The following is a 25,566-nucleotide window of genomic DNA, read 5'->3' as shown; positions in this document are numbered from 1 at the left end:
ATTATTCTGCTCCATTTTAAACGTTCTCACTTGTAATTAGTTGTTTGTACATCCTCTGTGGTAACTGGGTATTCAGTTAATTCTATCTATAGCAGAGTGATGTGAGCATAATTTTCTTAACCTGGCATGGGTGCCTTTGCCAATGTGAGATATAAATGTGTTGTGTTTTCTGGCTTGGTTTTATTTGTTTTTATTTGTTGTTTTTTTTTTTTTTTTTTTGAGAGAGAGAGACTTCTCTATTCTTGATGTAAATACTGGGATGCTTCTGGTACCTGACTTCTAGTGATGCAACCAGTGTGATGCTTGTCTTTGCTTTCGAAATTGATGTGGGAGAGAGACTACGAGAAGCTGGTAAAATGAAAGATTAGATGGAAACCAGTTAATTAAGTTGTGCTGGTTTCTTAAAACTCCAATCTCCTGAACTAATTCAAGTCTTGAAAATGTCATCTGAAACGACTGCATGTGACTTAAATGCAGCAATAGCTACAGTAGCTGGCTATGGAAACTGGCCTGTTCATAAATTCTGTTCCATGTTTAGTACCACTAGTTGTTAAATACAAAGATCAGAAACTCAGGGGGCTGAACTGACAGGATTTTGGGTGGGATGAGGCTGGAGAAGGAAGTGTGAATTGGACAGAAGGGAACAGGAGTTGGACAAGTTGGAGCAGCATCTGGGACTGACTGGCTGGGTGGCCGAGGAAAATCACCTTGTGGTGAGGAGTTAGTGCAAGGGTGGTCCAATCAGGGCAGAAGTACTGGTCTACCAGGGCATAGCTTTCTCAGTCTGAGATTGGACTGGGCATTTTATAGTTGCTGCATTCATTGCCTAACATCAGATATTTAAACCCCATCCCAGAAATTCCCAGTCTTCTGTATTTGCAGAGGGTAACCAAATTTTCAAGCATTTAAATCATGCTGCAAGCTGAGCTCTCTGGATAGTTGATGGTTCCAGCTGTGCAGCTGCTTTGTGTTGATGTCTGTATATTATCACCTATTGGAACTTGGTTTTATTGCTTTTTTCAGTTTCTTAATACTAAAACCCCAAAATAAATAAAAAATAATGCATTTTACCTTTCTTGTCTGGGTGGAATATAAAATACAGAAAAATAAGTTATGCCACTTTAGGTTTACTTATTTATGTAGAACATTAAAGTTTTCACTGTTCTTAAGCCCTAGAATATATGTATCATGTAGCATAGAAATTTGATAACATTCATTTAAATGCCACTTTTTCTTTGAGTATGTGGTCCTGCACAACATTTATTGTTCATGTTTATTGTTCAGATCCCAATTAATTTCTAAATTCAGTGTTTTATTATTATGCAGCAGTGAGTGTGAGTACTTTACAGTTTTTATCACTATATTTAAAAGAGTTGGCATTTGCTTTATTTTTGAAATGAGATGCGGTGAGTAATGTAAATGATTCAAAGTAATTGCTTGTGTTCCTTGGGATGTTGGGTCTAATCTCCTCAGAAATTCTGTAAGTAGTGTGTTGAACTGTTGGTGTTGTTCAATGCACCGTAGGTATTCAGAACAGTTTGAAGTTTAGCAGCCTACACCTGGGCATCCAGACTATGAAGAGCCTGTTTTTTTCAAATGCAAGGACATCTCTAGCATTACAGAAGACCGCAGTGAATGAGTATAGGAGAGAGATGAATCTCCAGGATAGTACTTGCTTCCCTCAGCTATGAGGTTACTCTTCCTGTGATCTCTGGGTTAACTTCTTGACTCTTTCTGCTTGTGGAAGAGATCAGGCCATGAACTTCTAATGAAGTCCAGACTGTGCAATTGAGGTTTTCTGAAAGCAAAAAATGGATGCTACTTGCCCTGACAGGGTTAAATTTGTGTATTTCAATACAACTATAACTCTTATTTAGTAAGTAATTCAACTTTTCTTAAATAGAGCTGATATTGAATGTCCTCAGATCATTCAGGACTTTTTCAGAGCTGCTGCTACTTTAGCAAACAATGTCAGTATTTGTCAGAGGCGTAGCAATTGTTAATTCAAAATGAGAGTGGACTTCTGGTAGAGGGCTTCTTGCTTTACTCACTGTATGTATTTAAGCATACAACTTGTTTCTAGTACTAAGACTTTTGCCATTGTAAGGTTGTTTAGCTCAGCATATGCCTCCTGTTTGACAGTGTTAGAATGTCACAATAGCTGTGTGAAGAGATTTGAGAAACTTTCCCTTCATCATCTCTGAAACCCTCAGAGAAAAAAGGCTTTCTTTCATCAGATATTTGTTATTGTTTGCATATTGTATTTCTAAATGTAGATGGCTCTTCTGAATTTGATTAGACCACTTTTCCCTGTGTTTTGGGAATCTGCTGGTGTTCAGTGGCTGTCTCATGAATCTGATATTTTAGTTATTCAAATAATTGCATTTGTTTTCCTTTCTGGGCACAGTCAGGTGGAGTTATTTGGTTAATAGTGCACCCATCAAACACAGAAGTTTAGTGTTTGAAATGTACTTTTGAAGCAGCTAATTTAACTTGGCGTACTAAGTGTATTTGAGTTCTAATAATGCAGACATACTGTTTCACCAGTCTGGTGTTTGGCTATCACTAGTTTTGTAGGTGTCTCGACTCAAAGCATTTTTATGTGTGAAAGAAGGAATGATATTGAGAGCATTTCTGGAAGGGCTACCATACTGAAAACACAAACAAAGAATAGAGTATTTTATTCACTGCTAATCCACACTAACATGTAAAAGCTGGAATTAGTGTACTGGGTCTGGCTAGGATGCAGTTAATTTTTTTTCATTGCAGGTCCCTATGGTGCTGTGGTTCAGATTTGTGATCAAAACAGTGCTAGTATGGCACCAGTGTTTCAGCTGTTACTGAATAGTGCTTCCACAGTATCAAGGCTTCCTCTGTTTCCCTCTGGGTGTAGGCTGGGCATGGGCAAGAGGTTGGTAGGGGACATAGACAGGACAGATGGTCCCAACTGATCAAAGAGATATTCCATATCGTGTAGCATCATAGCTCACAATAACATTGGTGGTGCTGCTAGTGCTGGTGGGGATGTTCTAAGGTATCTGTCTGCTGTGGGAGGTGGTGAGTGATTGCCTTTGAATCACTTGTGGGTTTTTGTTGCCTTTTTTTTTTTTTCCTTTCTACCATTCCTCCCGGCTTATTAAGCTCTTTTTATGTTTTCTCAACACCCAGAAGTTTACTTGCATTTGCTTTACTGATTCTTTCCCCTATCCCACCGTATCCCATTGAGGAGGGCAGTGAGGAAACAACTAAGCAGGGGCTTAGCTGCTGGCTAGGGTTGACCCACCACAGTAAGTTAAAAGTTTTCAGCTGTATACAACTTTCTACCATCCTGTATATTGAATTATGAAATTATCTTATTTGTATTAACTTTGGTTTAAGTTAATCTTTTTTCATCTTTTACTGACCATCCTAGTCAACTAATGCGTAATTCAAATGTCAGATTTCTTCCCCATTTTTTAATTATCTTTTTGTTCAGTTTCAAATTATTCATAGTTGAATTTTGACAACAAATGTTCTCCCCCTGCACATTTTCCTTTGTTGTTCATCTGCACAGTGTTTTGTGCAGTCATTTAATGAAAGAACCTGTTACAATTAAGTCTATCAGTTTATGCAAGGCCTGATGAGATTTTAGTTTGAACAGTGCATTCAGGTCTAGCATGGTGACTAAAAAAAATATGGCAGACTTGTGGGGGAGACTGTCACCAGAGTGGGTTCATTGAAATCACTAGTCATGGTGTAAGTCAAAAGTAGGACAGTTAATTTTGAATTGCGTGTAACATTGTTTTGTATACCTTTAAAGAAAGGCTAATTCTAGTTCAGTCACTATTAAAATACTGGTTTGTAGCTAAATGCATTCTTTAGCCAAAAGTGGTAGCATTTTATGTGACCAAAAGGGTAGTTTTTATGTATGGTTATGCACATGAATTTGATTAAAATATGCAACATATAACTTTTTAATTTTTGAAGCAATTATTTTCTTGTCTTAAAATTTTTGTAGTAAAAACTTTAAAATTGCCTGATATTAATAGATTTCTGACTATAGCGAGTGAAAAAACCAGACTTGTTTTCATTTGCTGTACCCTACAGGATTTTCGAGTTGATAGATATTCTGCCCTGTTTATTGTTGGGTTTTTTTTCCCTAGGTGTAAGTAAGTTGACTGCAGCCATTAAGCAAATACTGTTCCTGCATCTGTAGACTGCTGTCAGGACTAAGCTAGTGCTGTAATAGATGCTGATTCTAATAATCTGAATTTTACTCTTCAGTAGCTTAATAGCTTGTGTATTTACTGAAGTGTAGCTTAAATCACTTAGTATAGTTTTTAAAAAGTAGACAAATATTTCATGTAGAGTTTTAAATGTAGCTTTCTTTAAAGGAAATATGAATGTAGAAGTATATAAATGTAAATACTTGTCTTCTTCCCAGTCTTTATCAACTCCAGTTTGTTTTCTATTGTTGAACTAGACTGTTGAAATATAATATGTACATCTATACATATCAGTTGAAAATAAGGAAATAGTATATTTACAGCTATTTTGTGTATTTAATGTACCTGTAAAATACTCTACGCTTGTTTTATGCATTTACATAAATAGAAATGTAACTAACCATATTAAATAAATTGATTTATTGATTTTCAAGAAAACCTTCCTTTCATGTTTTTATGTTCTGAAGATGCAAAAACCTTAAATTGAGGCACAGAAATGATGTAATGGAACCAAGCATCACATGAAATAACTACAATTTTTCTTTATCCAGAGTTGGTATGGTCTATGGTAGTGGGCACATGTGCTTTTCTGCAGAACCAAGCCTGCCTGTCTCTAGCACGGATAAATGTTTCATTTGTGAAAATGCTTTTTCAAGCTAAACCTCAAGCAGTCTTTCTCACTGAATAGTTCATTGGAGGAAAAAAAATTATACTTATTTCCTAATTCTATCAGTTCAGGTAGAAGCTGAACCAGAGGTACTTTTGGTATTTTGGGACACTTGTTTCCTCAGCTTTGTTTTTCTGAAATGCTTTTCCTATTCCTGGGGTTGTTGAAGGTACTTGTGGTTAGGGAAAACCAAGAGTTATGTAAAGCTCTTTTCTTCTGTTGTGCTTTTTGTGTGTAGAATTGTGGAGTCCAGTGGTCAACATAGCAGGGTGCAGTTTTCTTCCCTTCTCTGTTGAGAGCTTTTTTCCTTATAAATCAAATGGGTGACAGATGGAGTTTCTTTTAGGCTCTGTTAATCTAGGTTTGTAAGAAGCTCAGAATGGAGTGATGTCATTTTGGAGACAAGAGAGAGGCGGATGTTTACAGGCTTTTTTAGTGAAAAAAAAACCCCTATTATAAGGTTGAAACAAAAGCTGAGTTTTATATGAGACAATTATATGAGTGTTGACTTGTTGCTTTTTTAATTGTGCATAGACTTACAAAACTATTTTCTTTTCTAGGATCCTTCTGTTACACAAGTGACAAGAAATGTTCCTCCAGGGCTAGATGAGTACAATCCTTTCTCTGATTCAAGAACAGTAAGCACATTTTTTTCTTAATTATGCTGTTAATCTTTTTAGGTAAGATTTGTGAGGTACAGTTTTCAGAGTTCGAGGCTGATGTAAAACATGTGACAGGCTAAGCAGACATAATGGAAGCTGTGTAATGATAGTCTTGTAAAGTGTTTGGAGGGTTCATTGGGTAGGCTGACTTAAGTGAGCTTTCACCTGTTAAAGAAGTGTGGCTCTCTGAAAGGCAGCCAAAACAGATTTCAGTATTTCACCTGTTCAGTAAGACTTTTGATAGTCTGTCTTCATGTTTTTCTGAGTTCAGCTTGCTTTGCTTGAGTGTGGCACGTTTCCCCAGTGTCTTACTTTTGATTTCCATTTCACTTAATGAAAATGTTGTTCAGAATAAGAAAAACATTGCATTTAAGTAACAGTCCACAGGCTATGAGTAGTTTGCTGTAGTAAAAAGGAATCATTTATATCCAAGAAACACTGTTGTTCTTTGCCTCTAATTTGTATAGGGGGGACATACAAGGAATGGGGTGGTAAATTCAAACTGTAATAGCATTTTTCACTGGTTACTTTTGATAGTGAAGATCTTGTGCAAGATTAGCAAAATGTATGGATGATTGCTGTTCGTAAGTATAATTTACAAGCATTCAAATACTGTATTTTTAAAATGTACTCTTATTTCTTGTGGCAAATCTGGTAGTGTTGGTAGGCAGTGCTAGTATTTGAGTGTTTGCAATGCGACAGCAAGGTTTCATACAGTGCTAAAATGCTAGACTGGAAGGAGCTTGTTTCGGAGTATGCCGAATATTCTGTTTAATGCAGAGTATTTACAACTAGCAATAATATTAAGTAAGTCTCAACATTTTTTTTCTCCTAACTCACAATATCACTAATTATGTTTGATTTATCTTTCTGAAGCTTGTAGAGTTTCAAAATTGATTTGTATGGATGATATGTTCTGAAGACATTAAGTGTTGTTTAAAAAGAAAATATAATCTAGAGCTACTCTGACTTTTTATTACTTTTGTACTTATTTTAATATGCAGCTCTGTAGGAAAAGGAAAGACTGGATGAACAGAGGTAGAAGCAGAATCTGTGAATTTTAGATTTGAAGGATTACAATGTCTGCCAGGGTAGGGATAGAAGTTACTCTGCATTTTGTGTACTGCCCAGAGCAAAAACATCTGAATAGTTTCTGGGGGGTTTGATTTGCTGCTGTTCCTTTATTGGGAACCTGAGTTATCTTGAACAGTTTTGTGCAGATAATACCACTTCTAACATTTGTAAACTGTAATAGCGCTAGTAGAGCGGAAAGCATACAAGCTTCTTTGGTGGTAGCAGAATACTTCCTGGAGATTCTGTGCTCTTTAGTTTGAGAATTGGTGCTCTGTAAGACTTAAAATAATCACAGAATCATGGAATGGTAAGGGTTGGAAGGGACTTCTGGAGATAATCTAGTCCAAACCTAGTTAAAGCAGGTTCACCAAAGTAGGTTGCACAGCATCATGTCCAGGCAGATTTTGAATAACTCCAGAGAAAAATAATCCCCAGTCTTTCTGGGTAGCCTGCTCCAGTGCTCTGTCTCCCCCAAAAGTAAAGAAGTTCTTCCTCATGTTCAGGTGGAACTTCCTGTGTTGCAGTTTGTGCCCCTTGTCCTGTTGCTGGGCGCTACTGAAAAGAGCCTGGCCCCAGCCTCTTGACACTCGCCCTTAGGATATTTGTAGACATTGATAAGAACCCCTCTCAGTCTTCTCTGCTCCAGGCTAAAGAGGCCCAGGTCCCCCAGCCTTTCCTCATAAGGGGAGGTGCTCCAGCCCCCTCAGCATCTTTGTAGCCCTCTGCTGGACCCTCTCCAGTAGCTCCCCATCTCTCTTGAACTGGGGAGCCCAGAACTGGACACAGCACTCCAGATGTGGCCTCACCTTGGCAAAGTATAGAGGGGGAGTATAAACTCCCTCGACCTGCTGGCCACGGTCCTCCTGGTGTACCCCAGGATCTTACTGGCCTTCTTGGCCACCAGGGCACACTGCTGGCTCATGGGCAGCACTCCCAGATCCTTCTCTGCAGAGCTGCCTTCCAGCGGGTCAACCCCCAGCCTGTGCTAGTGGTGCGTGGGGTTGTTCTTCTCTTGGTACAGGACCTTTGTTGAACTTCTTTAGGGTCCTCTCTGCCCAACTCTGTAGCCTGTCTGGGCCTCGCTGAATGGCAGTGCAGCCTTCTGGGGTATCAGCCACTGCCACCGGTTCTGTATCATCAGCAAACTTGTCCCTTCATCTGGGTCATTGATGATCAAGTTGAACAGGACTGGTCCCAGTACTGACCCCTGGGGCACACCGCTGGCTACAGGCCTCCAGCCAGACTCTGTGCTGCTGGTCACAACCCCCTGGGCTCTGCCATCCATCCAGTTCTCAATCCACCTCGCTGTCGGTCACCTAACCCACACTGCCTGAGGTTACCTATGAGGATGTTACGGGAGACAGTGTCAGAAGCCTTGCTGAGGTCAAGGCGGACAGCGTTCACGCTTGCCCTTCATCTGGCCAGCCAGTCATTCCATGATGGGAAGCCATTAGGTTGGTCAGACGTGATTTCTCTGCGGTGAATCCATGTTGACTCTTCCTGATGACCTTCTTTTCCTCCACATGCTTTGAGATGACCTCCAGGATGAGCATCACCTTTCCAGGGATGGGGGTGAGGCTGACTGGCCTGTAGTTTCTTGGGTCCTCCGTCTTGCCTTTCTTGAAGACTGGAGTGGCATTGGCTTTCCCCCAGTCCTCCAGCAGCTCTCCGTGACCTTTCAAAGATGATGGAGAGCGGCTTGGCATTTACAGCTGCCAGCTCCCTCAGTGCTCAGGGGTGCATCCCATGGGGCCCATGGATCTGTGGGTGTCAGGTTTGCTTAAGTGATCTCTAGCATTGAGCAAGGGAGAGTCTTCTGTTTTCCAGACCTCCTCTCTTGCCCCCAGGGTCTGGGAAACTGGAGGGCCGGCCTTGGCAGTGAAGCCTGAAGCAAAGACAACATGCGGTAACTGCCTTCTGTGTGTCCTTTGTCACCAGGGAACCCACCTCATTCAGCAGCGGGCACACGTTTCCCTAGTCGTCCTTTTCCTGCGGATGTGCTTGAAGAAGCCCTTCTTGTGTCCTTGCCTTCCCTTGCCCGATTTAGTTCCAAATGGACCTTAGCCTTCCTCGCTGCCTCCGTGCATGTTCCGACAGCGTTCCTATGTGGCCTGTGCCTTTTTCCACATGCTGTAAACGACCTTCTTCTGTTTGAGTTTTGCCAGAAGCTCCTTGCTCTTCCATGCAGGCCTCCTGTCCCCTTTGCGCAGTTTCCTACTCATGGGGTTGTACGTGTCTTGAGCTTGGAGTAAGTGATGCTGGAGTATTAGCCAGCTGTCTTGGACCCCCCTACTTCTAGAGGCCTAACCCAAGGGCATCCTCCAAGTAGGTCCTTGAAGAGGCCGAAGTTAGCTGTCCTGAAGTCCAGGGTTGCAGTCGTACTTGTTGCCCTGCATCCTCCATGCAGGACCCTGAACTCCACCATCTTGTGGTCACTGCATCCAAGGCTGCCCCCAGCCTTCACATCTCCAACCAGTCCTTCTTTGTTTGGTAGTACAAGGTCCAGCAGCACACTTTGCCTCGTTGGCTCCTCCACCACCTGGGTCACAAAGTTACCATCAGTGATTTGTAGGAACCTTCTGAACTGTGTGTGCCTAGCTGTGTTGTCTTTCCAGCAGAGTCTGGAAAGATGGCAGTTGACTGGAAGCTGGCATATGTCCCAATTTTCAAGAAGGATAAGAAGGAAGACCCTGGTAATTACAGACTTGTCAGTCTCGCTTCAGTGCCTGATGAAATTATGGAGAAGATTATTCTGAGAATTACTGAAAAACACTTGAGAGACAATGCAGTCATTGGTCAGAGCCAGCACAGCTTCATGAGGGGAAAGTCCTGCCTCACTAACTTAAATTTCCTTTCATGACAAGGTCACCCTTGTCATGCCAAAAGTGAGTAAGGGATTCTGGGGTCTGGGCTGGGGTATATGGCAAGCTGCGAGTCTGTGCTGGTGTTTGAGGAAGCCACGAGTGTGGAGGTTGATTGTGACGTGAATGTATGAGTGCATGAATCTTTAGTGAATGTCACACTGGGCTGAATGACAAACAGGAGGAACCCTATTACTAGGTAAGAGAACCCCAGATCCAGGCATGTAGATCAGAACAGGCTGGGGGTTCACTGCTCGTATCTGAGGAATCTGCAACTGGTGGTGTGCTTGTAAATCTGGAGTGAGGCATGTGCTTTCTGTAGTGAACTTAGTGCTGATGAGCTGGAGAGGAGGAATGGAATATGACTGTGTACCTGCATTGTGTGTAGTTCTGACAGTGTTATGTGGGGATGTTGTCAAAGGCAGTGCCCTGCCTGTGGCAGCTTATATAGCTAGTATATATCCTGGTATATGAAGGGATGCATGTATTTGTGTGCATCTGTGGGATATGCACTCAGCTTGCTAGTAGCTGAACCTGGAAACAGGAAAGCTGTATCCCATCAGCCTGGATCAGAGAGCCCTCAGAGGGCCTCAGGGTACACTAGACTAGGCTCCAGCAGTCGGAAAGCAGAGTCCCCAGGTCTCAGAATCTGCTGGAAGTGGTAGTCTTTGTAACACACCTTAACAGCTTTTGTCCCCCAGCCCCTTCTGACATTCTTAGGATTCCAGGATGCACAGGCCCTGCTACAAATCACTGATGGAGTCTCACTTCTTCCAGAAGGCACAGGCCCTTACCTAGACACTGCTTCTTTTACACAATCATCATTACGTGCACAGTAGACAGCAAGTGTAACACCATATAGATGGCCAGCTAGCATATAATGGAACCTAAACAATTTAGAAATCTCAATCAGAAGTATCTTTTACATAAGGTACATAATTAGTACCTTTATATTAATGTCATATATCATATTTGCTGTTGGCTAACACCTTTGATCATGTAGCTCGAGTGAGCTTTCTGCTTGGTTCCTTTATTCATAAGCGTATATGCATGTTCCAGTCATTACCAGCACTGCAAACTGTTTGGACAAAGTGTCATTTCAAGGATAAGTGTTTTTAATTCATTATTAAAATATTTTCTAGTCTGACAGTCCATCTTTATACGCTAGTACAGGTAATATTACTATTACTTTTTACAGTATTATGGGAGGGCTGCTGGAGTGCTTCTGGAATGCTTGCTGGAGATTGTAAACAGTCTTGTCAGTCTAACAAGCAGCTGCTTATCAGTTATACTTTCAAGGTTATTATTACTTTAGTCACAGAGCTACAATAATCATGCTTTTTTTTTTTTTTTTTCTTTTGTAGCATCGGCCTGGTCTGCAGTGCATAATGTATAGGAAAGTTTGTTCAGTAGCTTTTTGATACTCCAGTGTAGGTTTTGTGTGGATCACATCAGGGTCACCAAATGCGGTGACGCAAGTCGAGGTGGACTGAAAAAACACTATGTCTGCGTGGCAGCGTTCGGACAAAATAGCCTTTATTGTTTATACAGATTATTCGTATATCTTAGACAGTACATGTGTCAGACCCTTTTAGGTTTTTGTGTTCTTCTTCTTGCTTGCTATTTGCTGTTGCTGTAGGTGCCCGTCTGCTGCAGTTCTAAGTTCTGGTTCTTCTCATCCTGTTTACATACCTGACAATTTGTGGCTGTCTTAAAGGTACATGACTAAGTCTTTGAACTCAACTGACTTGTCTGCAGACCTGCTGCAGACCCCAACAGTTCCCCCTTTTTGTTTTTGAACAGCTAGTACCAGGTTTGCCGTGTTCTGTGGGGCCCTTGCAAACATGAGGGCAACCAAGGCAATAGCAAACAAGCAATAATGCCAATTGAGTGAATGGATGCCAAAAAGGCCGATATTTTCTCCGTTTTTGGTAACATGTTGCTGCAATGGGGCACCTAAAATCCATGCAGCACATACCATCAAAATCCTCACAGCCATGTTCTTGAGCCAACAACAAAAAGCCAATAGTTGTTCTGTTTTGTATGTAATAATGGCAAATTTGACTCACATTCTTAACTGCCTAACAAGCAAGGTGATTTAACTCTTCAGTGCTTTCCCTGCTGTTACTACAGATAAGAGAAGAACTGCTGCAATACATTCCCATCAGTTCCATAAATCAACTACATCGTTACATGCTTCATCCAAAGTTATATGGCGTTTAAGAGCGTTATGCTTATCAGCATGGTCATGTGTTGATTTATGTTGGTGCCATGGTCCCTTCATAGCCTCCTACTACATTAGCATCTACATAAAGACAACTATAGACATTCAAAGTGCAAACATTATTGACTTCTTTTGGATTAACAATATACAGAGGTAATCAATTATTCCAAATATCAAGGCTTTCAGTAAGATTCTTCATTCCCCACATACCTTCACTTTTTTGCAACAATGTCTGCAAGTCAGTTTCGAGGAAGGGCACACCAAACACAGACTGGTTCAGTAAGGAGGCCACACATCAGTTGTTGGGTTGACTGGCGGCAGCAGTGCTCCCACGGTCTGGCACGCTAAACTCAGGCTGCACACAGTGAGCAGGCATCCATCGTGGGCCTTCATCTGTAGAAACACAAGCATAACCTCTCCCCCAAGTTAACAATTCATGCGGTCCCGACCAATGCTCGGTACGGGGGTCTTTCACACGTACTAGGACACCTTTGTGCTTTTGCTGCTTGTCACCAATTGACACAAAATGTCATATGATGGGAGGCACCACATGGTTGACAGAGATTTTCAGGAAGTTCAAAGCATAACATGCTTTCTCTAATCATGTCTCTGGGGTCATTCCCTTCATTCCCCCATTCTCCCCCCCCCCCCCCCCTTTTCTTTTTTTAATAGCAAAATACATTTCAACCGCTGTAATACAGTAGATTATAGACAGCTTTTCCACGTGACAGAACACAGTCACCCCATACTGTGAAACAGTTTTTTGGAAGTCCTGTACTACTTTCCAAGCAAATGGTGTGTGAACGTGAGGATTACCAGCAGTCGCATCTCCCCTTACAATAGCATATGCATGCGGTGCATCGGTGGAAGGAGCAGGAAGATCAAGGAGCGGTCCACCTATCTGTTCTACTAAATCTCAGTTCCCGTCTCTTCATGCCCCATCTCTTACAGCCTGCCAAAATCACCGAGGGTTGTGCGTCATTACTGTACCACCGGAAACTGGATTTTTACCACTTCAACTTCTTCATTGCCTGTGACTGATAACGTCGTAGTGGGACCCCAGTCCAGGTTTTCACCATTTCTGTCCTGTGCAGGCAGGGCCGGAGCCAAGGGAGGAAGGAGTGTGGGCTGGCACAAATGTTGAGGGGAGTCAGGGGGGCTGGGATCGGTCCACTGAGGTTTCTGCTTGTTGGAATCGGTATTGAGTATAAGTCGATGCAGTTGGAGAGATTTAGGGGATTCGGGGCATTGGGGAGTGACGTCTGGTAAGGGACACAGACTCTTCCCCTCTCCCACCCCCTCATCCTCTTGTCTGTATTCTGGAGGGGGATACAGGGGAGGTTTGAACAATGTACCCTCGTTTGCATTTTGCTGACTTGGCAAGCCCCCATTTGTGTCTTGCAGATTTTTGAAGCCCCCTGCAACATGTCTAAGCAGTCCCCATGTAAGCAAAAGCCCTGATGCCTCTTTCTCCCCTTTCTCTAGAGCTTCTGACAGTGTTGATCCTAAATTGTCCCAGGTCGACACACTAAGAGCAGTCACAGGGAACACTTCCACTCCATGTGTTTTGGCCCACAATAATGTATTTTTTAACCGGAGCCCATGTAAAGTATTTCCACGCTTCTCTAATACTAACTTCCACATTGATAGCGCTATGGTATCTTTAGATGGCTTACTCCCCATGCTGTCCCTGGTGGCTCACCTTACCGGTGTCACGTTCTCCCGGGATCTCACAGCCGCTCGCTGCGCTACTCCGCTTCACCAGGCTCTGCCTCCCCAGCAACCCGCTGCTCACAGTTTCAGGATCGCTCCTGACACCCCTCACCGGGGTCACATCGGCACAGTCTCAGGGTCTCTTTTTGATACCCTTTACTGGGATCATATAGGCACGGCGGGGTCACCAAATGCGGTGACGCAAGTCGAGGTGGACTGAAAAAACACTATGACTGCGTGGCAGCGTTCGGACAAAATGGCCTTTATTGTTTATACAAACTATTTATATATCTTAGACAGTGCAGGTGTCAGACCCTGACAGGTTTTTGTGTCCTTCTTCTGGCTTGCTATTTGCTGTTGCTGTAGGTGCCCGTATGCTGCGGTTCTAAGTTCTGGTTCTTCACACCCTGCTTACATACCTGACAATTTGTGGCTCTCTTAAAGGTACACAACTAAGTCTTTGAACTCAACTGACTTGTCTGCAGACGCCAACAGTTTTGTATCTTATGTCTGAAGCAGAAGATTGTAAGACTCTTGATGGTTGTCTAGTTTTTGTAGGAGTTCTCATATAAGGCTTTTTCCATATCACAAAAAGCCCCAATGTAAGGAACAGCAATATTAATTACCTTTAACTGGCTTCACAGAATCATAGAATCATGTAGGTTGAAGAGACCCTTAGGATAATAAGTTCAACCCTTTACTTAGCACTGCCAAGTCTGCTGCTAAACCATGCCCCTAAGCACCATTTCAACACCAGGGATGGTGACCCAACCACTTCCCTGGGCAGCCTGTTCCAATGCTTGACATACTTTCAGTGAAGATTTTTTTCTTAATATCCAATCTAAACCACCTCCCCTGCTGCAACTTGAGCCTTTTTCCTCTTGTCCTGTTGCTTGTTACTTGAGCGAAGACATCAACACCCACCTTGCTACAACCACCTTTCATGTAGTTATAGTGATAAGGTGTCCTCTGACCCCCCTTTTCTGCAGATTAAACACCCTGGTACCCTTAGCTACTCCTTGTGAGACTTAGGCTCTAGACCCTTCCCCAGCCCCTTGCCCTCCCCTGGACACGCTGCAGCCCCTCTACGTCCCTCCTGCAGTGAGGGGCCCAAACCTGAACACAGGGTTCAAGGTGCAGCCTCACCAGTGCCCAGTGCAGGGGGACAGTCCCTTCCCTTGCCCTGCTGGCCACACTGCTTCTGGCACCAGCCAGGGTGCTGCTGGCCTCCTTGGCCACCTGGGCACCCTGCTGGCTCATGCCCAGCCGGCTGCCGACCAGCACCCCCAGGCCCTTTCCCACCAGGCCCTTTCCAGCCGCTCTGCCCCAGCCTGTAGCGCTGTGTGGGGCTGGTGTGACCCAGCTGCAGGACCCGGCACGGAGCCTTCTTGAACCTCATCCAGCTGGCCTTGGCCCATCGGTCCGGCATGTCCAGATCCCTCTGCAGAGCCTCCTGCCCTCAAATAGATCAACACTCCCCCCAGCTTGGTGTCATCTGCAAACTTGCTGAGGGTGCACTTGATCTCCTCATCCAGAGCATTGATAAAGATATTAAGCAGGATTGACCCCAGTACTGAGCCCTGGGGAACACCACTGGTGACCGGCCGCCAGCTGGATGTAACTGCATTCACCACCAATCTTTGGGCACGGCCGCCCAGCCAACTTGTAACCCAGAGCAGAGTACATCCATCCAAGCCATGAGCAGCCAGTTTCTCCAGGAGAATGCTGTGGGAGATGATGTCAAAGGCTTTACTATGGTCCAGGCAGACAACATCCACAGCCTTTGTTTGCCTCATCCACTGGGTGGTTCATGTTGTTGTAGAAGGAAATCAGGTTGGCCAAAGAGGACCTGACTTTCATAAACCTCTGCTGGCCTGGCTGGGCCTGATCCCCCGGCTGTCCTGCACATGCCACATGATGGCACTCAGGGTGATCTGCTCCGTAACCTTCCCTGGCACTGAGGCCAGGCTGACAGGCCTGTAGTTTCCCAGATCTTCCTGCCCTTCTTGTAGATGGGTATCACACTGGCTGGGGCCAGACTCTTCTGGGACCACTTAAGTTTGCCAGGACTGTTGGGAAATAATGGAGGGCGGCTTGGCGAGCTCCTCTGCCAGCTCCCTCAATACCCTGTGGTGGGTCCCATCTGGCCCCATAGACTTGTGGATGTGTAAGTGGAGCATCAGGTCACTAACTTTCCTCCTGGACTGTGGGGACTTCGTTCTGCTCCTCCTCATCCCTGTCTTCCAGCTCAGGGGGCTGGGTACCCTGAGGGCAGCTGGTCTTGCTGTTAAAGGCTGAGGCAAAGGCAGCATGAAGCACCTCAGCCTTTTCCCCATCCTTTGTGGCAGTGTTACCCCCAACATCCAATAAAGGGTGGAGATTATCCTGGGCCCTCCTTTTGTTTCTGATATATCTGTAAAAATGTTTTTTGCTATCTTTTACAGCAGTGGACAGCCTAAGTTCTAGCTGGGCTTTCACGTCTCTAATCTTCGCCCTACATAACCTCACGACATCCTTACAGTCCTGCAGAGTTGCCTGTTGCTTCTTCCAGAGGTGCTAAATCCCCCCCGAGTTCCAGCCAAAGCTCTGTTCAGCCAGGCTGGCCTTCTCCCCCACCAGATCGTCTTTCAGCACATGGGAACAGCCTGCTCCTGCACCTTTAAGAGTTCCTTCCTGAAGAACGCCCAGCCTTCCTGGACCCCTTGGCCCTTCAGAACGATCCTCCAAGGGACTCTGTCAACCAGGCTCTCAAAGAGGCAAAACTGGGCCCTCTTGAAGTCCAGTGTAGCCATTCTGCTGACCCCCCTCCTGACTTCTCTGAGAACTGAAAACTCTATCCATGCTCGCTAAGCCCAAGATGTCCTTTAACCACATCCCTCACCAGCGCTTCCCTGTGTGCAAACAGCAGGCCCAGCGGGACATCTCCCCTGGCTGGCTCACTGACAGCTGTCAGGCATCTGCCGCACACTCAGGAACCTCCTGGACTGTTTCCTATCCGCTGTGCTGTATTTCCAGCAGACAGTGGTAGGTTTAAGTCCCCCACGAGGACAGGGGCTAGTGATCTTGAGACTTCTCCCAGTTGCTCGTAGAACGTTTCATCTGCCTCTTTGTCCTGGTTGGATGGTCTGTAACAGACTCCCACCATGATGTCCACCTTGTTGGCCCTCCGCCTGGTCCTTACCCACAAACACTGAACCCTACTGTCCCATCATTCAGCTCCAGGCAGTGGAAACACTCCCTGACGTACGGAGCTACCCCACTGCCTCTCCTTCTTTGCTTGTCCCTTCTGAAGAGTTTATAGCAGGGGTCCTCGAACTTTTAAACCAGGGGGCTGGCGCGCGGATGCAGTGGCAGGCAGTCATCTGCGGCTGCTTGGTTCCCCCCCTCAACTCCTGGGGGGGGGCGGGGGGCAGAGCGGGGGCTGTCTGTAAATACCAGGGGCTGGATTGAGGACCCTGGTGGGCCGTATCCGGCCCACGGGCCATAGTTTGAGGACCCCTGGTTTATAGCCGTCCCTTGCAGCACTCCAGTCATGCGAGTTTCCCCCCATGTTTCCGTGATGGCGACTATGTCATGGTCTTCCAGCTGCACGATGGCTTCCAGCTCCTCCTGTTTGTTGCCCGTGCTTCGGGCACTGGCATAGACGCACTTCAGCTGTGCCATCGATCTCACCTCCAGGCCTGGCATCCCACCCGCGGGCTCATCTCTGATGAGCTCGGGTTTATTCCCTTCCCGCTTTCAGTCGGGTTTAAAGCTGTCTCGACGAGCCCTGCTAACTCCTGGCCAGGGATCCTTTTCCCCCTCTGAGGCAGGTGAACCCCAGCTGTGGCCAGCAGGCCTGCTGCCGTGTGAACTGACCCACGTCAACCCCCCCGAGATCTGGCCATTGACACCAGGCCCAGAGGCAGCGCTGATCTGTGGGACCTTGCGGTGACACAGCCCCTCGCTCCCTGCGGCCGGCAGGACAGAAGGAAGCACCACCTGTGCTCCCGATCCCTCCCTCAGCCCCGAGGTCTCTCTCCGTCGCCCTCAGACTTCTTGGCGTTGGAGTTCATCGCTGCCCCTTGGCAGCCCAGCAGTGGGCAGTGATCAGAGGGCCGTACCGGGCAGGGGGTGTCCTGGTGACGTCCCTTACCCAGCCCCAGGGAGCCAGCAGGCTGCCCAGGGGCTGGCTCCGGCCGGCATACGGCCCCTCTGTTCCTCTCAGAGTGGAGTCGCCGATGACAACCACCTTTCAGTTCTTCCTAGCAGAGCTGGTCACCATGCGTGGGGTTGGCAGCTCCTCCAACCCGGACGAGTTTTCGCCCACATCGACACTTTCCTGACCCTCAGGCGCCAGAGCCGCACACCTGCTGTACAGGGGCACCTGGGAAGGTGGAGCAGGCCAGCGGTGACTCGCCTGCTGTCCCCAGCAGGGACCTGTTTCCATTCCTCCCGATCACTCGGGGCCCTTCCTTCTGCCTGGAGGCGAGCAGGCAGGGGACCCTCCCGCTTCCCGTGGTGACGTGTCCCTGCGGTGCATTTGTCTCAGCGATGGTAGAGCGTCTCCATCCCTCTGCCTCCCTCTCACAGTCCCTAATACTCCTGAACCTTTCTGCTTCCCCTTTCAGCTCTGCCACCAGGCTGAGCAGCTAGCTCAGCCACCCAGTCACCCCTCACACTGGTGTCACCCCTGCTGCCCTCCAGCAGCAGCGACTGGCGCAGGCAGCCGATGGCCCGTGACGTGGGCAGCTGCGTGCTGACATGGGAGCTCCGGCTGGGTCACCACACACCTCCTGGCACTGGCCTTTGGCCAAGCAGAAGCCATGAGTGGCTGGGTTTCTTCTGGGGGGGTGATGACAGCTGCTGGAGCTCGGCTCTCTGGGCCATCAAGGGGACGGTGCCCCCCCTGCGCTGCTCCTGTGCCAACAGCCACACTGTGTACTGTTTGCCTGCTTGGGCCACGCGCGCTGTGTGGGGTTGCATGTGCAGGTACTCGGCCGCCTTTGGTTGTCTTCGTCCTACAGCACTGAATAATCTTTCTTAGGATGAAAATCTTAAATGGCCAAACATTTCTGAGAAATGAGACCTCTCTGATATCTCGGTACTCTGTTAGGAGCTGATGTATAAGGAGGAAAAGTAATTCTGAAATGCTGGAATCAGCTGATGTTGCTGAGATATGCTGCAGTATCACACACAGAGGTGGAGTTTACTTGGGCGTAATGTTTCCTTCTTAGTGTATTCCATTTATGCATTTGAAAAGATGGTTAGAAAAGGTGCAGACAATCTGTGCAAAGTCATAATTTGCCAAGTTAGTCGTATGTAGTTGGTTCTTGCTTTGTTTTAAGGTGCTTTTATATTGAAAACATCACACTTCTCACCACTTTTTTTGTTCTTGATTTCAGTCTTACTAGGAACAAGTGGTTCGTTGTCTTACAAGATCATGGAACAGGGGAATCTTTCATGTTGCATGCTTTATACAAAGAAAGAATTGTAGTTTCTTCCCCAGGTGTATTTAACAATAAAATAACATCATAGTAGTGCTATACTTACACACTTTGGTAAAGTTCAGTTGACAATTTCAGTCCAGGCAGTAGTTTTGTCCTTGGCTTGATAGCATATCTCTATCTTACACAATGATAGAGAGCTGTACAGGAAGTCAGAGATGATGACAATTGGTGGGAATATGGAGAGGATTTAAAACAAGAAGGAAAAAAGAAAAACCTGAGCTACTAAAAGCTTCTTGTAATTTCTGTGTTATAGGTAGTGACCAAGTGAACGAATTGCCAGTGGTATTTGAAACTAGATACTGTGATACATACTGGTGGAACATTTAAGCAGTAGATTATGGATCTTGAATTGGAATATTTAATATGGTGCATAGCTTCTCTAGTTAGCCAGGTGATATAAGCCTTTGTTAAATAGAAGGCTCTGGAAGACATTACTAATAAATAGCATTGTGTTTCAGAATATGAATGGTTCACTGGTAAATTCTGAGGTTCTCTGAAACAGTAACTATTCTTATTTGTATTATGGCCTTATAATTCTAAAATTCCACGTATGTTTATGGCAAGTAGTACAGTGTAAAACCAAATAAGCATAACACTGCACCACAGAATATAGCTAACTTCTGTTTCCTACAGGTTATAAATATTGCAGGCAGCATATCAGATTTTCAGTTTATTAGTAACACTTCCTTTAAAATAACTAGATTGGTTGTTACAGAGTTAATGAAAAGATGCTTATTGGAATAGGAAACTGTTTCCCTATAATTGTCTCTTTGTTTTCTTAGCCTCCTCCAGGGAATGTGAAAATGCCTAATGTACCCAGTACCCAGCCAGCAATAATGAAACCAACAGAAGAACCAGCTGCTTACACACAGATTGCAAAGGTTTGTCTGTAACTTTCAGGTACTACGTTCCTTTTAATTATAATTATTTAAATATACTTCTGGAATAATATATTTTATAAATAAGCGTTGCTTTCCTGATGATTTATGAAAATTAATGTTGCCTTTAAGTAAGTGGTTAATACATGAATTCATGCAATATTAGGTCAAACTTCATCCATAACTAGAGATGCTTAATTATAGAAAACAGTCTTGGAATATTTATTTTGTGTTCGTATTTTTTATCAATATCTAATGATTCTTACTTTGTTCAGGAGCATGCCTTGGCCCAGGCAGAACTGCTAAAGCGTCAAGAAGAACTGGAAAGAAAAGCAGCCGAACTAGATCGCAGAGAAAGAGAAATGCAGAGTCTAAATCAGCAGGGGGGTATGCATGAAAGAAATACTTCTTTAAATTGCAGAAATTTCACTTGTTCTTAGAAACTGTTCTAGTTTTACAGTGACATGGTGAAGCTGATCAAAGAGGGGGTTTTGTAATCTCTGCAGGAAATTTTATCTCCCTTCAGACAGTGCATACAGTGAGTAAAACCTGTCCTGTCCTGTGCAGATTTTTACTGTAAAAATTTTTAGTTTGGCCTCTGTTACAGGTTACTCTTTGTTATCAGCTATTTTTATTCTTGGTTAATATCTAAGTAATGCTATTGAATAGAAATAGAGCATTTTGAGAAGTAAAAGTAACTTCGTAAGTAACATCTCTTTGATTTATCTTGTCAGTATTTATAGTTGTAAGAGAACTTCCATTTTTTTAAACATTTTCATGTCTTTTGCCATGTTACAGACAACATTCTATGCAAACAGCAGAAAGATCTATTATTAATCTTTTATTAATTTTTCATATGACACTTTGGAACCTATAGTCAAGATCAAGTATCTCATTTTGCCACAAACTGTAAGTGTGCTGTGCAGAACCATCAGTTTTTGTGTGGCAGTTTCACAGATGAGAAGATTTACATTCCCTTAACTAGAGATACTTTTCTTTAAGTAGATCTGTGGGAATATTCCTTTTCAAAAGCAACAACTTCAGACCAAAGTTAGGAAAAAAAATTTAAAAACCACGAAACACTTTGTGCAAGGCTGACTTTCTGTGCTCTTTTCACTTTCAGTGTGTGTCTAGAATTTTATTTCCATATGTGCTAGTTTTTTTTGAATATACAGTGGTACCATTCCAGATTGCGTACTTGCTTAGTAATTCAAATTCTCAGAGAATTTTATACAAGAGAGTAGAACAGAATATTTTCATTTGGAACAGACCTAAAATGACCATCTAGTCAAACTGCCTGACCACTTCATGGCTGACCGAAAGTTAAAGCATATTATTAAGTCCAAATGCCTCTTGCATACTGACAGCCTCAGAGCATTGACCACCTCTCTATGAAGCCTGTTCCGGTGTTTGACCACTCTCTCGGTAAAGAAATGTTTCCTTATTTCCAGTCTAAACCTCCCCTGATGCAGCTTTGAACCATTCCTACGCGTCCTGTCACTGGATACCTGGGAGAAGAGATCAACAACTCCCTCTCCACTTCTACTCCTCAGGAAGCTGTCGGGAGCAGTCCTATGCCAGTCATTTGCTAGGATCTGGGAATGGGGAATTGGTGTTCTTCTTCTAAGGGAAAGAATCATGGTGATATTGTCCCTTCATTAAACCATTTCTATTTTTTCAGTATTTTTTCTTTTCAATCTCTCTATTAAATCTCTGTACCTCTTCTTCCAGATAATGATTTCTTTTTGGTTATTTTTTAATTTCATTCTCCATGTATTGCCCTCCATCTAATTTAACAAACTTACATTGATGGTCTTGATTGATTACTTTGCCAGGCTTTAGGGGCAGTTTTGTTCATCTGTTCATCTGTATCCTGGGGAACAGAACTCTGATACCCCATGCGTGTTTCAGGATATTTTTAGAATGGCTATTTGTTACTAGGTTGCAGTTGTTTACAATTAAATGCTTGAAGAATCCATAAAGAATCTAAAGATTCTTTAGGAAGGCTTAACAGAGAAGAGAGAGCTCTTAAGATACTATTTTTTTACTGGATGACTGTGTAAAAGATGCTGCAAATCAGGAATTATGTATTGTGACTGACTGAGGAGAAAAATGTACTTTTCCTTTCGATTTTTTTTTTTTCTTTTACACACTCATTTGAACTCCTTTGGAAACACTGTGGAGTTGTCTTGATTGGAGGACAGGGTCTTTAGCAAATGCTGTAGCTATTTGGATTCAGTTTAAGATTCTGGCTGCACATCTAGGACACTGTCATACTTAATTGACTACAGTGCAAAGAGCTTCCAAGCTTGTAGGTCAGCTTAGATTGAAGCTTTTGGTCTTTTCTGCTCAGGTCCTGTGCAGCATTGCATTTGAGCTAATTAAATTGCGCTGCTTCCTGTTTCAGCTAGTTCATTTGGGCATGCCTGAAAATCCCTTTCTGTGCTTGCATGAAGCTAGTTTGGGGGTGTCTGCATTCATAGTGTAGGTAGGCATGCCATTGAAGTTACATTAATAGGCCTTGGTGTGGTAACTTGGGTTGAATTAAGTAACTCTGAGCTAGGTCTTTGCTTGTCAAGATACAATCTTGGAATATGAGTACCAAAGTGTATTTAGAGAAAGACCACTTGGTTTTTGATGTCAAACTGTCTCACCAAGCTGTCTTTTAGTTCTTAGTTGAAAATTCTGAAACCTGTACTATAGCAGTGGGTAAGCACATGAAATACAGTTCTTAAATATGAACTTGAATTATTGTAAGATACCTGAATTTTTCCACAACTCTGTCTTGAAACTATCAGTCCTGAGAGAAATAACCATATACTGCAGAATGAGAGAAATAAGTATATACTGCAGAATGAAGATCTGAATTATTATCAGATATTTTTCATATTAAGAAATCCCAAAGTAGTTTTTAATATTGGTGGGAACATTACTTAATTACCTTCTCTATGCTCCGTCTGCCAATCCCCTGCTCTGAAAGGCTGGTAAAAATTTGGGTAGAAGGGACAGAAAACTACCAAGTGCTTTGGACCTGTTTGGGCAGAACTGACAGCTTCGTCTTGTCTGAGTGGGGGAACAAATAAGAAATAATGCAAGTATGTAAGCTTCGCAAGTTTTCTGTTCTTACCAGATGAACTCCTAGTAAATATACGGTTGAAGATGGAAGTTGCAAGCAAAACTTTGTCAGATTTTCATATAAAGGTGCCTTTAGGTTTGTCGTTCAGCTCCACTTTTGGAACATAGTGATTAATGTATCTCTTGCATCCAGAATTTGAAATGCTATGGTAAGGGTTTGTTGCAGTTATTATCTCAGTTGAATCTCTGAGTCTGTGCTTGATACAACTTGTGTTTCCTGGAATGTATCCTCTAGCAAATCAGCACACAGGAAATCCAAATCTCTGATATTGTGTCCTTTGTGGTGTCCTCACTCCGTCACACAACTTCTTGTAACAAAAAAAGTAGCTTAGATAATTTCAGTAGCTGCATTTCTTGAGGTTTGTGCACTTTTAGGTAGAGCTTTGACTGTAAATTATATTGGCAACTAGTTCAAAGAGTTAGAGACCGCCTACTGTTAAAAATACCAGGATCCTGAGAATAAAATAATGCTTTTCAGTCCCCAGTCTTTGTGTTCAACAAAGTGTGTGAGTACGGTGGGACTTCAGGGAAACGTGCATTTAAAAGTCAAGGAACTCTGAGAAATTGTTTATCTGACCATATTTGTTTGCTTTGTGAAGAATTATCTTTTCTTATTACTTTATAGGAACTGTCAACTACCTGCTTAGTCTTCTACATAGATAAAATATTGTGCTTTCCTTGATCCGTCTGCACTTCATTGCATTTTATTTCTGAAGTTTATTTTCAGTATTGTGTGAGGATTGCCAATAAAACTCTGGGGATTTTGGTAGCCTAAGTTATCCATACGCTTGTGAAACTCATGTAAAACAATTTGAATTATTCAAAGTCCAAATGCGTATCTCTTTCTAGTATACAGAGATCAAAACTGTATTATGAAGCTCTTCTTTTTTTTTCTGTTTTGCAGGTAGAAAAAATAACTGGCCACCTCTTCCTGAGAATTTTCCAGTAGGTCCTTGTTTCTACCAGGACTTTTCTGTAGACATTCCTGTAGAATTCCAGAAGACAGTAAAGATTATGTACTATTTGTGGATGTGTAAGTGTTTTTTTAAAAGAAAAAACAAAATACCTATTCAAACTTGATAGTACATACCTGCTGCTTTGGCTTTGGTAACATCTGTAATGAGAAATTGTTTAAAATCCAGAAGTCATAAGTTGAAGTGAAATCTTTTTGTTAGCTTCGATTTTAAAAGTCTTGCTCTATTTCATGGAAACTTACACAGATAAAAAGGAGGAGGATTATCCTAAGGCAGTGTGGTTCTAGTATATTGCTGTGTTCTGGTTTAAGTATCTGTGTTACTGTAAAATGAGCTTTGACCATTTATTAAATTTGAAATAATTTTACTGGTTTTAAAATCAGCGTATACATTAAGAAATATAATTCATGATTTGCATTAATAGGCTTGTGAGTTAAGAAGTAAAATATCAATTTGATTTACTATACTATACTATAAAACTATAGTTTTATATAGTTTCATAACGTTTTTATTCTATAGTGGAGACTTAATATAATTTTAGTCTGTTTTAAAAAATAGCGTAAAGTAAATTAACTGAAGAATCAGTCCATGTTAAAACTGTCCTTTGTGTACACCAAGAGTGCTCTACACCATCTTTGTGGGGTTGATTTTACCTTCATTGCAGTGCTGTGTTTTGACTGGAGAACTACTGGATGAACCAAATGTACAGGTGCCACAACATTTGTTTCTTCTGTTTTGTCCAGTGTTACGAGAGCCTACTAATTACTCTGAGACTGAGGAAGTTCCAAAGACTTAGTGCTTTTATGCCTTTAATGTATTTTTAGCATACTAAGGGAATGTGAATTTCAGAATTTTTCTACATTTTTTTTCAGGGCTTCAGATTTAGTTACCAGCTCTGTAATTTTACCTGTTAAATCTGGTGATTTTATTACTGTGATTGAACCATGTAACGGAAACACAAAACGAGCAGTCAGCATTGAATCAAGTGAATTCAACTTCATCATAATCCACAGCTTTCTATATTCATTGCTGGGTCATTACCCTTCAAATAAGCAACTAAATCCACTGTAGAATGTGTGACAAGTCACTCTCATATATTTGACACATTTAAGATTTCTATGAAATCTGAGATTGCATACTCCAGAATTCTAGGATAGTTACTAATTCTGGTCATTTGCAAGGCTGAGTTCTGAAAGTGCCATATGTTTCAAACACAAGGTAAAGTTGGGCAGTGAGAGCTGGAATATTGATACTGTTTTTCTTTTTCCTTCTTATGGTGAGAAATAAAGGAAGCAGCAACGTTACAGTATTTCAAAATATATAGGAGTTGTGCTTTTGTAGTAACATGACATTTTCTTCTAGGTAGACGGAGGTTTTAACTGAGCCCTCTTGTTCTTTTCCTTCTTTAGCTCTAGCACTCTCTGACTTAGGGTTTACTTGGGAAGGAAGAAAGAGAATGCATAATAAAGGAAAAGAAATACAAAATCTGTTTCAGTCTAAAAATAAAGATTTGAGTCTAGAACTCTGTGCCTTAGGTCTGGCTGTTGAATCAGTACTTGTGACTCTTCTTTCCCAGGATTGTATTTTGGTTTGGCTCATTTTTCATTAGGAATGGCTCTGCTTCCTCAGTGGAGCACTTACTACCATAGCAAACCAGCCTGCTTCTACTTGCTGCTCTAGCCTA

At 43.1% G+C, this 25,566-nt stretch overlaps 1 protein-coding gene across 2 annotated transcripts in view; it reads left to right on the top strand.

Annotated features, from left to right (window-relative positions):
- SCAMP1 (secretory carrier membrane protein 1) overlaps positions 1 to 25,566 on the top strand; it is a 51,839-nt gene that overhangs the window by 9,410 nt on the left and 16,863 nt on the right. Inside the window, exons 2-5 of one of the 2 annotated variants that reach the window (XM_080370909.1) lie at positions 5,433 to 5,510; positions 19,678 to 19,776; positions 20,049 to 20,160; positions 23,813 to 23,941. In XM_080370909.1, coding sequence (XP_080227035.1) covers positions 5,433 to 5,510; positions 19,678 to 19,776; positions 20,049 to 20,160; positions 23,813 to 23,941 — 418 coding nt within the window. The remainder of the gene's footprint in view (positions 1 to 5,432; positions 5,511 to 19,677; positions 19,777 to 20,048; positions 20,161 to 23,812; positions 23,942 to 25,566) is intronic. The other variant, XM_080370910.1, reaches the window with a different exon arrangement.

Source organism: Falco punctatus (genome assembly GCF_963210335.1).
Source record: "Falco punctatus genome assembly, chromosome: Z".
Lineage (NCBI taxonomy): Eukaryota > Metazoa > Chordata > Aves > Falconiformes > Falconidae > Falco > Falco punctatus.
Note: the sequence above shows the minus strand (reverse complement) of the source record. Positions and strands in the feature narration are given on the sequence as shown.